General features: G+C 42.8%; 1 protein-coding gene across 2 annotated transcripts in view; it reads right to left on the reverse strand.

Moving 5' to 3' along the window:
* Window positions 1–263: 263 nt before the first annotated feature.
* llgl1 (LLGL scribble cell polarity complex component 1) overlaps window positions 264–12,663 on the reverse strand; it is a 34,735-nt gene continuing 22,335 nt past the window's right edge. Inside the window, exons 8-24 of one of the 2 annotated variants that reach the window (XM_026165586.1) lie at window positions 12,138–12,192; window positions 11,592–11,746; window positions 11,276–11,496; window positions 10,571–10,638; window positions 8,726–8,903; window positions 7,285–7,389; window positions 6,732–7,024; window positions 6,432–6,582; window positions 6,209–6,347; window positions 5,726–6,039; window positions 5,385–5,576; window positions 5,220–5,292; window positions 4,824–4,938; window positions 4,295–4,359; window positions 3,410–3,545; window positions 3,230–3,309; window positions 264–2,123 (exon numbers count right to left, since the gene is read on the reverse strand). In XM_026165586.1, the coding sequence (XP_026021371.1) occupies window positions 3,234–3,309; window positions 3,410–3,545; window positions 4,295–4,359; window positions 4,824–4,938; window positions 5,220–5,292; window positions 5,385–5,576; window positions 5,726–6,039; window positions 6,209–6,347; window positions 6,432–6,582; window positions 6,732–7,024; window positions 7,285–7,389; window positions 8,726–8,903; window positions 10,571–10,638; window positions 11,276–11,496; window positions 11,592–11,746; window positions 12,138–12,192 (2,336 nt within the window). In that variant the 3' untranslated portion in view covers window positions 264–2,123; window positions 3,230–3,233. Of the gene's footprint in view, window positions 2,124–3,229; window positions 3,313–3,409; window positions 3,546–4,294; window positions 4,360–4,823; window positions 4,939–5,219; window positions 5,293–5,384; window positions 5,577–5,725; window positions 6,040–6,208; window positions 6,348–6,431; window positions 6,583–6,731; window positions 7,025–7,284; window positions 7,390–8,725; window positions 8,904–10,570; window positions 10,639–11,275; window positions 11,497–11,591; window positions 11,747–12,137; window positions 12,193–12,663 lie in introns of both variants that reach the window. The other variant, XM_026165585.1, reaches the window with a different exon arrangement.

Raw genomic sequence — 12,663 nt, forward strand, 5'->3', positions numbered from 1 at the left:
GTGTATGCCTGTCTGTGTGTTTGAGTCCTGCACACATACATGTGTGTATCTGAAAATTTGCACATGCTCCTGATGCCACCTGCAGATGCTTTATTTATGTATTTTATATAAAAATAAAATTTCACATCACATCTTTGTCCATCTGGTCTTTTCTTTTTTTAAAGCATCAGCTCTTCAAACTGAGGCATTTTCAAGCAAGGTGTCAAACCTCTTAAGCGCTCTAATAAAGCAGAGGTGATTTGTAAGCACAAACCAAACTTGAGTTTGAGTGTAAATAATTTTATTAACATTCAATTCTTCATCAGCCAAACTGCTAAATGACCCGATTAATAAATTCCTACACACGAAACTGACAAAAATAGAAACAGATTCATCTTAAATGTGGATTAAGAAGGTAAATCGTGCCAGCTGTAGCATGAAAGGGTTAATTATGTGCATCAACCAGTACGCCGAGAGGGGGAAAAAAGCTAACATTTTAAAAAGGCATTAACATGACTCCTACCTGCTGAGCTAAATTAGTTAGTGGTGACGTGTGTTAAAGTGAGGGAACAGAGTGGTTTTAAGGTTATGACAGTTTCAAATACTTCCCTCTTTTCTTGTGTGAACCCAGATATAGATGCTGTATACATTTGTTTCTATATACAGTAAAACGTCTTTTAAAAAAAAAACACAAGGGGGGTAAAAATACTAGCAATCAAAGCTCTGTGTGTAACCAACACTATGCAGAATGCACCAACTCAGAGACCCCCCCTCCAAAAAAGTAGTCCCACTCCACTTCCACGCTAACTTTGCTTAGCTTGCAACACTTCCCTGAGTCCCGCCCGAAGGTTTCTGCATGCTGCGATGAAGGAGGAGGGTTCAGGAGAGAGACCCACTTTCCACCTTCATCCACATGTTTGAATTATTGACAAAATATATTTTAAATTTCAAACAGGCTGACACTGCACAGTAACCTCACATCACATGGCCCCGCTGACTCCCACTGTAGTCGGGGACAGTGATGCCACGGGGGTCCTTTATAAGAGGTGTTAACGTGGGAGGGAAAGCAGATGTTCTGCCACAGTCACTAACACGAGGATGGTAATTCTGTGTTTATTACCCCTGTGACATCACTGCCCGGCTCTTTAGCAATAAAGATATTTCAAAAGTTAAAAAATAAATCACCAAAATCTGCCCTCTGCCCCAGCTGGTTCCCTTTGTAGTCACAGTATGAATTTTTAATATTTCCTCACTTCATTCATCAATGAAAATATCTTCACTTTCTCCAAAAGCCATAGAAAAGTTTGCAATACAAAAACACCTCCACTGTCCCACACTCAGCTTCCTCTTCAGTACCCACAGAGTGGAGAGAGCTTCTCAGAGCCTGCTGCCGATTTCAGCGCTGCCTCGACCCCCACAGGTGAAAAAGTCAGCTGCCTTTGTTGGCACCTATAGAGAAATGCTACAACTTTAAGACTCATACTCAAAATACTTCATTTGCTATTCTGTCTTCAACACTACAGTGCTCTCCTTCAGGCTTTGCTGGACAATCTCGGTTCTTTTTAAACGGGTTATTCACAGGACGCGTCAGGAAGAGCGGTCCATCGCATCCGCTCATGTGCTGAAGATCAAGAAGGGAATTTGGCAACTGCAAAACCTCAGGCCGAGCCAGGCGCGCCACAGGCTGCAGGTGGAGGGAAAAAAGTGACCATCGAGTCTCCGCTGTAGACTGTGACGGCTCTTTCCTCGAATGCTGAGCTGAAGGGCCGATAACAGATGAACACAAAGACTTCAAAGACGGACGTTTCAGTTTGAGCTCTTGAAATCAGAAACATCAGCTCCAAGGCCGACCCCACGCCACACTGTGCCCACTTTGTGTCTCCACATCGGAGGAAACGACATGTTTCCAAAGGGGTTCCAGAAGAAGACAATAGAGAATTTGTTCTTCCAGCAGGAGGAACCACAACAAGTGTTTTTAACGTTGGATTCTGTGTCTGGAGTAAGACTTTCATCCCAGCTTGTGCCAGGTAAACAAGAGAGTGCAGAGTGCTGGCAGGGGGCTCCACTGTGGGCTGATGGGAGATGTTTGTGGTCCAGCACTGAAATCCAATCCATCACGACCACCTGAGCCCCTCCCTGTAATACTGAAATAAACAAATACATAATTACAAGCAAATTCACAATAAATCGGCTCAACTAACAAACCAAACACACAACACATTGAGCTCCATGAAGCTAACTCCTAATTCAGAACAAGCTAATGACTTAGTCACACAAGGAAAAAAATGAATTAAAAAATAAATACTGAACAGCAGCCGTCTCACATCCACAAAAGAAGAAAAGATTTCCAAATGTTTACTTATGTAATGTTTCTGTCTGTGTACACCGCAACACGTGATTTTCAATGATTTATCAGTTATTTGCTGTAATATCTGAAACAGACTGCAACTGAATGGGGTCAAGTTGGCAATTACATGCAGTGTAACACCGTCTTATGGCAACATTTACAGCAGTTTTCAGTCACACTGTTAGTACGACTGACAATCTTGCTTTGCACAAAAAACAAAAAAAAACCTGAAGTCATATTTATTTATTTTGGGAGGGGTGACGACAGATGTTGAGTTTCCTTTGTCAAATCTGTGCAAAGATATTTTTTGAGCACCACAAGAGGGAAGCAGAGACTTAAAATAAATACTATCCTGTCATAAATAATAAGCTTATAATCTAAATCAAGTAAACGAGCTCTTATTTGTGAAACCCCAGTGTCTTAAGGAAACCCGCTGAGGACACTCGTGTTGGTCACAGCTGCAGAAAATCTGATTGATGTGAAGTAAAAGTTGCAAATGTTTGAAATAATAACCAGAACAGTGAGGAAAAAAGAAAAAAGTTCATGAGCCCGTTCCGTGTACTTTATAATGACAGTAACCAAAAATACTGAGCTACAGCTTGAAGCTTCAGTGCGCCTCGGTGCAAAGGTTTTCAGCTCGACTGGCTTTCAGAGACACATAGTTTGGGTGGAAACAGTGTGGACGGCTCGTTATTGGAATGCAGCGCTCAGACAGAGCGGCTCTTTGAAGTTTGCACAGTCTGGATGCGCTCCATTAGAAACAGGTGTGTGTGTGTGTGTGTGTGTGTGTGTGTGTGTGTGTGTGTGTGTGTGTGTGTGTGTGTGTCCACTCACTCTGATACCCTCACCATAGAGGTGGACGGGCTTCAAGGACTATGAGGTTAATAAACCAATGTTTCTCACCTGTTCAGTTGATGAGGATGCCAGTCGATCGTCCTTCCTCTTCTTTGATATTCTTCAGGTTATTTTCTGCCTCGTCCACACTTCTGTAGCACGGACACGCAAATTATTTATCGTCTTTGCTGATAATACATTTAATAAGTGTGTGTGTGTGTGTGTGTGTGTGTGTGTGTGTGTACCTACGTTAGGAAATCCCTGACGTCTTCCACGGTGAGTTCTGCTGTCGAGTCGAGGGTGAGGTCAGCACAGCTAAGGGGGGAGTCCAGTGGGGTGTCCAGGATTGGCGAGGACAAGCAGCTGGGAGGCTCTTCTGTTTGCCCTGCAAGGGACAAATCCAGAGATTCATCTACGTCCGATAGAGAGTGACAGAGAGTGACTGATTGGTCGCCCCAGAAAACAAATGATTTAAATATGGCGAACAGATTGATATTTATAAAGCACTTTACTGTATTCTGTAGACTTGTAACCACAAGCCACATCTGAACAGCCGGAAACAAACCACCACCACTCTCTCCTCCAGTAACTTGCTCATTATTGTGTGTTGAGCTGGATTTTACTGTTTTCTCCTCATTAGAAATATTTGCATGTGATCAAAACATTTAAACATCTGCGCCCTGCTACACTGTCTGAAGACACTGGAGCTGCTCTGATGTGCCAAAATTGACATTGTCTTGTACAAAGACAGTAAAAATTGCCCCAATGTATCATAATCCAGGATAATGTGTTGGTGTCTGCGTGTAAAGTTCTTAATGACCTAGTCCCAGGTGAAAGGCCTGCTGGTCTCCACAGCAACAACAGTTTCCTGCTGTGGAAGGTGGTTTTGGATAGGAGAGGCGAGTGGGGCATACTGAATGGTTACCGTGGAGACCAGAGGGGGGGGGACCCCTGCTAAGGCACGGTCAGGGTTGTAAGAGGTTTACAGAAAGAAGAGAGAGTGATGAAGAGGAAGAATAAGCGAGAGGAGAAAGAAAAAAAAAGGAGAGAAGGGCAGGAGGAAGAAGTGTGTGTGTGTGTGTGTGTGTGTGTGTGTGTGTGTGTGTGTGTGTGTGTGTGTGTGTCCAGACCTACCCTCAGCCTGACCCATCTGGTTCTTGTGGGTTCCGTTGGCCTGAGGCTGCACTGTCGTACCATCGCTGTGGACACACACACAAGCATGCACCATTTACTTTGGCAGTCGATGGAATAATACAGCAATAACAATAAAATGATCATTTCTTTGGTTTCACATGAGAAATCATAATGAACAGTCACAGCTTAGTGGTTTTCAGTGCGGTGTCCAGAGACCTCCCAGGGACTTACACTGGTCCTGGGAAATGTTGCAAATCAGTAACAATGACACTGAATTTTTTAATTTTTTTTATTATTTATGATATATTTATTAGCACGTATATTCTGATAAAGGATAAATCCATATAGCCAACCCTAGTTTAACTGGATCCTCAGATCTAGAACCAAATTTCAGCAAAGAAGGATCTGCTTCCCTTTCGCCTTTTCATAACACACCCGTTAAAGTTTTGAACACACTCGCTCATAATCACAGAGTAAAAGCAGCCTGAGATTTAATGATGCTTGCAATCGGAGTGTGTGTGTGTGTTACCTGGTGGGTGTGGGCTCTAATGGTCGGTCGAGCTGAACGAAGCAGAGCGGTTCAGTGAGGACCTTGGCGGAGAGAGAGAACCTCTCGTATTCTGAAGGAGAGATCAGGTAAAACCCTGCAGAGAAGAACAATTTTTTTATATTAGTGAGTGAAACCATCCTTTTAGTCATACGCTGACCTTTCTGAACATACATAGCTTTCATTTTATGTTGCCTCCACATTTAATTTAATTTTTTCCTGCACTACCTCATGTGTGTGTATATCAGAGACAAGGAGGCAAATGTTATTGTGATGAAAATCTAAAAGCAAAAAATAATAATGAAAGAAATCCCACTCTGCTCTTTAGGTGTCTTGAAATAACTTCTTTCACTTTAAATTCAAGCATATTCTTCTCACCCTGTCCATTCCTGGTAAAGACACATGATGCAATGCCACTGATGTCTTCCTTACGGATGCAGTCATAACGCACCTGAGGACACATAAAACACAGTTATGACTCACAAAAACACATTTGAAAGCACACGCTGCTGTCAAGCTCTTGATCAAACCCTGAGGCTGCACCTGTGGTCGGAGGGCAGGAATACTAAAGAGGTGCATGTCCCCGAGGTTGGTCAGACAGACGAGTGTGTGTTCGCTGTAATCCTCCTGAGCTGTGGAGCTGAAGACCACCATGGCAACCTTCCTCACCCGACAGCCTTCATGTGCAGTCAGCTTAAACTTAGTCTTAGCGCTGACTTTGGGAAGAGAGAACACCTGGAATTAAGCAGAGGAGGAAGAAAGGTACGATTTAAAACAATATACAAGTAACAGACCACGTTTTAAGCCCAGATCCATTACAAACTTAAAAAAAATGACAATAAAAATGTAAATACAGACTTTGTGATGTTGTTTCCAGACGATACCTTGAGCTGCTCCTCCGAAGCGATCAGGACAGAGTGAGCGTTGGTCATATCAGGCGCGATGGCGAGGTCTTGAGAGGCTTCGTACGGGTCTGGTAAAGGTTTCCCCCGACCGTCCAGCACGCAGATCGACACCACAGGCGCTCTGTGCATCAGCTGAATCTCTTTACCCAGCACTGCCTCCACGCACACACTGCTCTCACTCGCACCGCCACGCTCACACACTCGCCCCGAACCCACACCGGGCACCTCCAGAGCGTAGGCGTACACACTGCCCGAGTTGGTGCCTGCCCATAGCGTGGGGCCGTGGTGTGTACCTAAGTAAGACCGAGCGTGTTGTTAGCGCGGCACAAACGATAAACGACAACCTTCCTTAGCTCAATCCTGACATTTTCTCGATACAAACAAATGCAGTTCAAACAGTTTAAGAAAAAGTGAATGAAGTAAAGACAGAGTGGAAATATGTTGAAAAGTAAGTAAACGCACCATCACGTAGAAATGTGTCTGCAAAGCAGACACACCGGACCACTCCAGAGAGCGAGTCATCTGCTGACCGCGGCTCTATCCGCCTCTGCACCGGAGCTACTTCCTCCTGCTCCGCTAGAGCAGCATTTGCCTCTTGAACCTATACACACATACAATACATAGTATAAATAGTATAGACAGTGTTCTTTTTGGACAGTTTACTCTCAGACACACAGTCTCTCACCTTGCTGGTGGGCGTAGTGATGGTGCGTTTCTTTCCTGAAACCCTGCTTTTGCGGATGCGTCTGAAGCTCTGTCGTAGGGACTTCTTCAAGGACTTGACTCTTGACAGGGGACCCTCCATTGCTAAGGAGTCATTAGGGTGTAAGGTACACCTAGGAGAGCATAAAGAGCACCAGAATGAATGTAAAGACAGCGGGAAAATGGGTTAAGCAGGGACTAAGTAGATCTTCATTATGCCAAAAATACTCAGGCTTTGCCCGATAACCAAAGAATACAAATCACATGACTGTGTGCGCCTAACCTTGCCAGCACAGCATTTCGTCTGTGGTAGTCAAAAAGGCCAAAACCATGACTCGTCCCAAAGGCGATCAGGTTCCACTCGGCATGCAGTGCCACTGCCGTCACAGAGGCCGGGGGCAAGCACTGCACCACCACCAGCGGCTGAAAGCCCGGGGGGAAAGGTGCGGGTTTAGAGCGCGGTTCCAGCCTGTCGTGGCCCTTCCAGGTGAAGCCCTCCCTGTCGTACAGCAGATCAACCACTGACACGTCGACCAAGTGGTCCGAACGCTCATCACTCAGACCCAGCACGATCACCTAGAAACAGTAAAGAAACACCGTGGCTCATTTTGGGGGTTTTTTTTTTTTTTCAAGCAATTCAGTTTTGTTTACATATCCCCAATTCACAATAATAAAAAGAAATAAACCAACAATCACACAAGGCCCTATAAGCAAACACTTGGAAAATGACTAAAATTAGATTTCAGTTTTTCTATGATATAATTAATGAAACAAACTTACTTAATGTTGGTTTTATTTTTTTTAATAACTTGTGACAGTGTGTTTTTGATCTTCACCTGTCCGGCGGTTCCGGCCACCACCAGCTTGTTGCTGTACTTGCACAGACTTATCTTCTGGATGCCAAGCCTGGGGTCGTCACTGTAGGGGTCAAAACAGCCCACCTAAACACACACACATTGGATTTAATTCATTTGAATATAAAACCACTTTCTTGTAAGTTGTTAACATTAAACCATTTTGAATACTGTGCCTTTCTAGATGATCAAAGCAAAACTGAACTATGCAGTGAGTGACACTAAGCCACGCAAAGTTACACTGAAGATTACTTCCCACACACTTCAAGTTCATCATAAATATCCCCATGGAAAAGTGCTAGGAAGTGAGCTGCAAATCAGTTAATGAAATGTACCTATGTCAGAAATTATCTTATAAACTCTACCTGACTTCACAAGCAGACCTTTTTTGGAAACTTGTAAAAACTGCATCATCAGTGTAAAACATTTTGTCTTAATGGCCCAATTACAAATTTAGTTTAATGCCAAAATGCCCTCCTGATGGTTTCCTCCTCCTTTAAAGGCCTCTCTCCTCTTACTATCAACCAAATGCCAGGACAGTCCCTACTTTACCCTGACAGTCTCTGCAAATGCGCATTAATCTGTCCGTCACACACGCACACAGTAGGAATCCCTCTCACATTGGAGTTTTGTCTTAGCAAAACAAGGAGTAAGAGAAGCTTGTCACACACACACACAGCAGAAAGAGTGGGATGATGGGTCTGGTTTTCATTACAGAGGAGAAAAAAGGGAAAGGCTCTTCATCCCATATGAGGGCCACATTCCTGAACATGCAGCTCTGTTACCACAGGATACACGAGGAGATGTGTTTGTAAGGCAGTTAAAGAGCGAAGAGGAAGAAAAGAAGTGAGCAGAAGGAACTTGCCATTCTGTCTATCAGCATGTACAAATACTTCATCTATTTTCTACTGGTGTGATGCCTCTATTTTTTTTCTCCATTCATATCAAATCCCAGATATAATGTGCTCTTATCCTGATCACATGCCCGAGCACTGAGAAACATTTCTGACTGTAGAAACCGTTTCTTTAAAATCTCCCGTCTCCGTTTCCTGACTAATGAAGCCAAACAGCTCAGCTAGATTCCCCTTGACACAAAATTCTGCCTCCAGACTGTGAATCACTTCATTTGAATGTATTTCTGCACAGAAAACTGTCCATTAAACCAGAAACAGACTGCGGTTTACGCTGGAGTCGAGTTTTAATAAGAGGAACAATGGGGTGGGTCAGTCTCAAATCCAAACACATGAAAACAATCAGAAAATTAGGGCCACAGATGCAGCATTACAGGGCTGCATGTGTGTGAAAGACAGATTGCTTTTATTCCCTCAGCTTGTAAAACCAGACCCTGTGTCTGAACTCTGAGGAGAGACTTATATTTATGTCCATTTCACCTCCTTTCGTGAAAAGCCTCATTGCTTCTCACCTTCCTGAACGGAGGCCATTCTTCCTCCTCTTGCTGCATATCGGGGTCGTTGCTGGGGTCCTGCGGGTCATCGCTAGGGTCGCAGTCGGTGTGGAAGACGTTGGCTGTGCTGAGTTTGTACAGCGGAGTGAGGGCGACACCCGAAGCATCCCAGAATCGCACCGTGCCATCCTCATGGCTGTAATCACAACAGATTTAAAATAAATAACAATCACAGAAAATTCAACAACTGCTCCCTTTAACAGCCATCTATAACAGCTAGTGACCAGTTTAAACTATTAGTCTATTATGTCCAGCTAGTCAGGTGCCATGTTCAAAGTGATGTTGGTGCATCAAGACAGCAATAAAAAGGCAATAAGATAGCAGATTCACCTGATTCCATCAGTTTATGACTGAATGGGATCACGTGATAATGTGGCGATTGACTGGGAAAAACTGGCATAGAAATGACTACATAAGTTGCCGTGTTCATACAGAGACAATCAAATCATGGGTCAGTCACACTGCAGTAAAAATTAGATGGCAACCTCATTATCACTAGTGAAAAAAATAAAATAAAATAAAAAAATAAAAATCAGTGTCTGCTCAATGACTGAATTTGTTCCACTTTTACTGGCTGGATACGTAGTTGCTAGTTTTCAGGTTGCCTGCTATGGCAGTTGAAGCACTCGTGGTCTGACATGAATCGATTGGAATCACTCTCAGACTGACTGGCAAAAGTTTGCAAATAATCACCATCTAATTTATAAATGCAGACAGACTGTCAACACATTGCAATCAGTCAGAGAAAATCCTCCACACGTAGTGGTACAGTTGTTGCAGAATAACACAAGCACTCAGTAACTTGCTTTTATATATGAAAATAACCAAAATACAACCAGCTGGCAACTGGCTGAGTCGAGTACCCTGCAGCAAAGCAGCGCAGCCCAGACGAGTTGCGCTCATTAATCAAATTGATCGCAACATGTTGGCAATCCTTCCGTGCTTGTAAATTGGTCAGCATTTATTTGATTGCCTTCACCGAACTGTATGAGAGTGACTGCAGTCAGTCCCAGTCAGAGCATGATGGTTTGCAGACATGTTATTTCTCAACAACCTGTGCAACCACATTGCAATCCAAAAAAGTTACCCAGAGGTTGAGAGTGTTGCAAGCTCAACCTCTGCATGACCAGCTGGTCACTATGCTAAACAAACTTGTAAGTAATAATTTCCTTTTTAATTCTGAATTTTAGGTCGCTATATAAAATGTTTAATAGATACACTAACCAATTTATCCACTACCCACTTCAACAGTTATTTATACTCTTAGCTAGCTATTCAAACCTGTCACTTTCTGACCATCAAGTTTTTAAAATCATATAAGTGTTTATCTGCTGCAATCCATTGCTTTTAGTTAACTCATCTTTGGTGATGGAAACAAGTTCCTGTACTTTAAACAATGGAGAGAAACACAAAGGACAAAGAAAGAGAAAAACAAGGATAACGTCAGTCAGTTTGTTGCTAACAAAACTAACAGCGGCATCAAAATTCTCCTCCTGCTTTCACGCTATTCTCAGTTTTCAAATTGTCTTTAAACCACTTCTATTACATAACTCTTTTTATTGCACTTTAGGCCAATGCAAGCTCTGTCAAGTGTGCGGTTGGCAACACCAACAGTTTCACAGGATTTCCCCTTCACCATTTTTTTGAATGCAGGATATCCTTTCTTCACGCTGCTTTTAGTGACCTAATCTTACTAGAAAGCATCAGATTTACGTTATGGGAAAAAACAAGAGACCTGAATTCATTTGCAGGGTAGACATGTGCAAAGAGTGTATGTGTGTGTGCGTGTGTGTGTGTAAATACCCTGTCAATAGCAGTTCTTGTTGTTTAGGTGGAGGTGCCAGATTTTTCCCCCCACATATCGGCCAGCTCTGTACACACAAACAATAAATAAATAATCATTCTGAACCAAGCTAGGACTCATCATTTTTCACATCAACATATTTTCTCATGAACTCGTCTTAAAAGTTAGAGCAGAAAAATGTACCATAGAGATTCACACTCTCATAAAGGATCTGCCAATCTGATTTGGCCTCACATAGACAAACAAAGAGCCATGATGAAGAGCGTAACAGCTGTGTGTCCGTGTGTGTTGCTAATCTCCCACTGATCGCACAACCGATCTAAGCCACAGAGCTTTTGAAAAGCCTTTAACTGTCTACACCTGCTCTTAAAGCTCACACACTACCAGTGGCTCATGGTTACATTCCTGATCGTTTCCTCTTCTCATTGCTGGGCTGAGAGCCTGTGACTTATTACTTCCATTTACATGCAAATAGCCTCCTCTGATCAATTTACAACTGTTCTTGCCTTTGAGATTTGAAACAAGCAATTTTAATATAAATCCAAGTAAAACGTCAGCTGATGGGTCAGACTTTGTCTAAGGTGTTTTCAGGTTAAGCCTCTTATGAGGATCTCGGATTTCCTGCGACTGAATATCCCGTACTGCCATGTATAAACCAATTTGCTAAATAATCCTGTCATTCACAGTGCCAATGAGCTTCTTACCCTGTGTGTGTGCTGCCGGCTTTGCTGTGCTTTGCCAGCGTTGACCAGCCTCTCCCAGAGTTTAGGAGGGACGCTGGAGATGTGGCAGGAGCAGGTGATGGCTGACGAGTGAAGAGGAGCAAGATAGGGAGTGGGCATAGAGGGCCATCCGGGGGTCTGGAGGTCAATTACAACCAGTTCTTCTTCTAGTAACACCACTACAGCAGATGGCTCATCAAACTCTATAAGAAGAAAAGATCACACAGGGGATAAAGGATTGATACTCGTGAAAATGTTACCTTACATACACCATCTTTAACACAGGTCAGATTCTGACCTCTCTCTTGCTCCACACTGTGGACGGTGAAGAAATCAATCACTCGAGATGTGAAATCGAGGGTGACGTGATCTTTGTCCTGTTGGATCGTTAGACAGTGGCGGTCACCATAACTGGCTCTGGGCATCCCTCCACTGTATAAAAGCACTGGAGAACTACAGTGAGAAACACAGATTAGCTACTTTTCTACCGCACAATTTTTTTCTATTTTCACTCTGCATCACTGCATTCTTTTACATTAACTTGCAAACAAAAAGTTAACTTCTCTCTCTCTCTATTATGTTTTAATAGTATTTTTCTCACCACAGATAATAGTTACATGATGTGGTAAATTATACCTTTTAGATTTACAAAACTAGGAAAATAATCAGCAATTGCATAAATATAGGGATGCAAAAGAAAAGACCAATAAAAATAAAATGAAAATGAATCTGAGAAAACAGTCATAAGTGAAAATTCGCCAGCGCTGATTCCAAATGACCTGTTTGATAGAAGGACTCAAACACACTTTAACAGGAAGGTTGCAAAACGAGGTTTAACACTCACCCTGCTTGTGTTGTCCTCCAAAGGATTTTGCTGATGGCTTTACAGGGAAATGGACCTGTGATAGACAATTACAAAAGAAAGAAGAAAAAGAAGACTATTAAAAGCTACCAGAGATCCTTTTTAGTCCAAGTTAGGGCAAATGAAAGGGGCCGTCTGTTAGACAGCACTCAGGGTACTCCACGGGAATATTAAATAATTTACAGCCAACACAGACAGAAACCGTGTACGCACTAGTAGTGGTCTGTTCTTAACATAGTATCAAATCTTAAGCAGCAAAACCATTACAGAATCCACCACAACTCGAGGAAGCTGTAACACTTTCCAGGAAGGGTTCTTCCGAGTTCATAACTGTAATAGAAGTACGAGTTCAGCATTCACACCCAAAGTAATTTAGGTGCGAAGTTCTCTCAGGTTCTCTTTAAAGTGAAGTTTTAGTCCATTTTATTTCAATGCTTCTGTTACTACAGGAAAAATAAAAGGGTAAGCATGAAAAGTCTCTATATGGTTTGTGGCTCTTCATCTATTC

The sequence above is a fragment of the Astatotilapia calliptera genome, chromosome 4 (genome assembly GCF_900246225.1).
Source record: "Astatotilapia calliptera chromosome 4, fAstCal1.2, whole genome shotgun sequence".
Lineage (NCBI taxonomy): Eukaryota > Metazoa > Chordata > Actinopteri > Cichliformes > Cichlidae > Astatotilapia > Astatotilapia calliptera.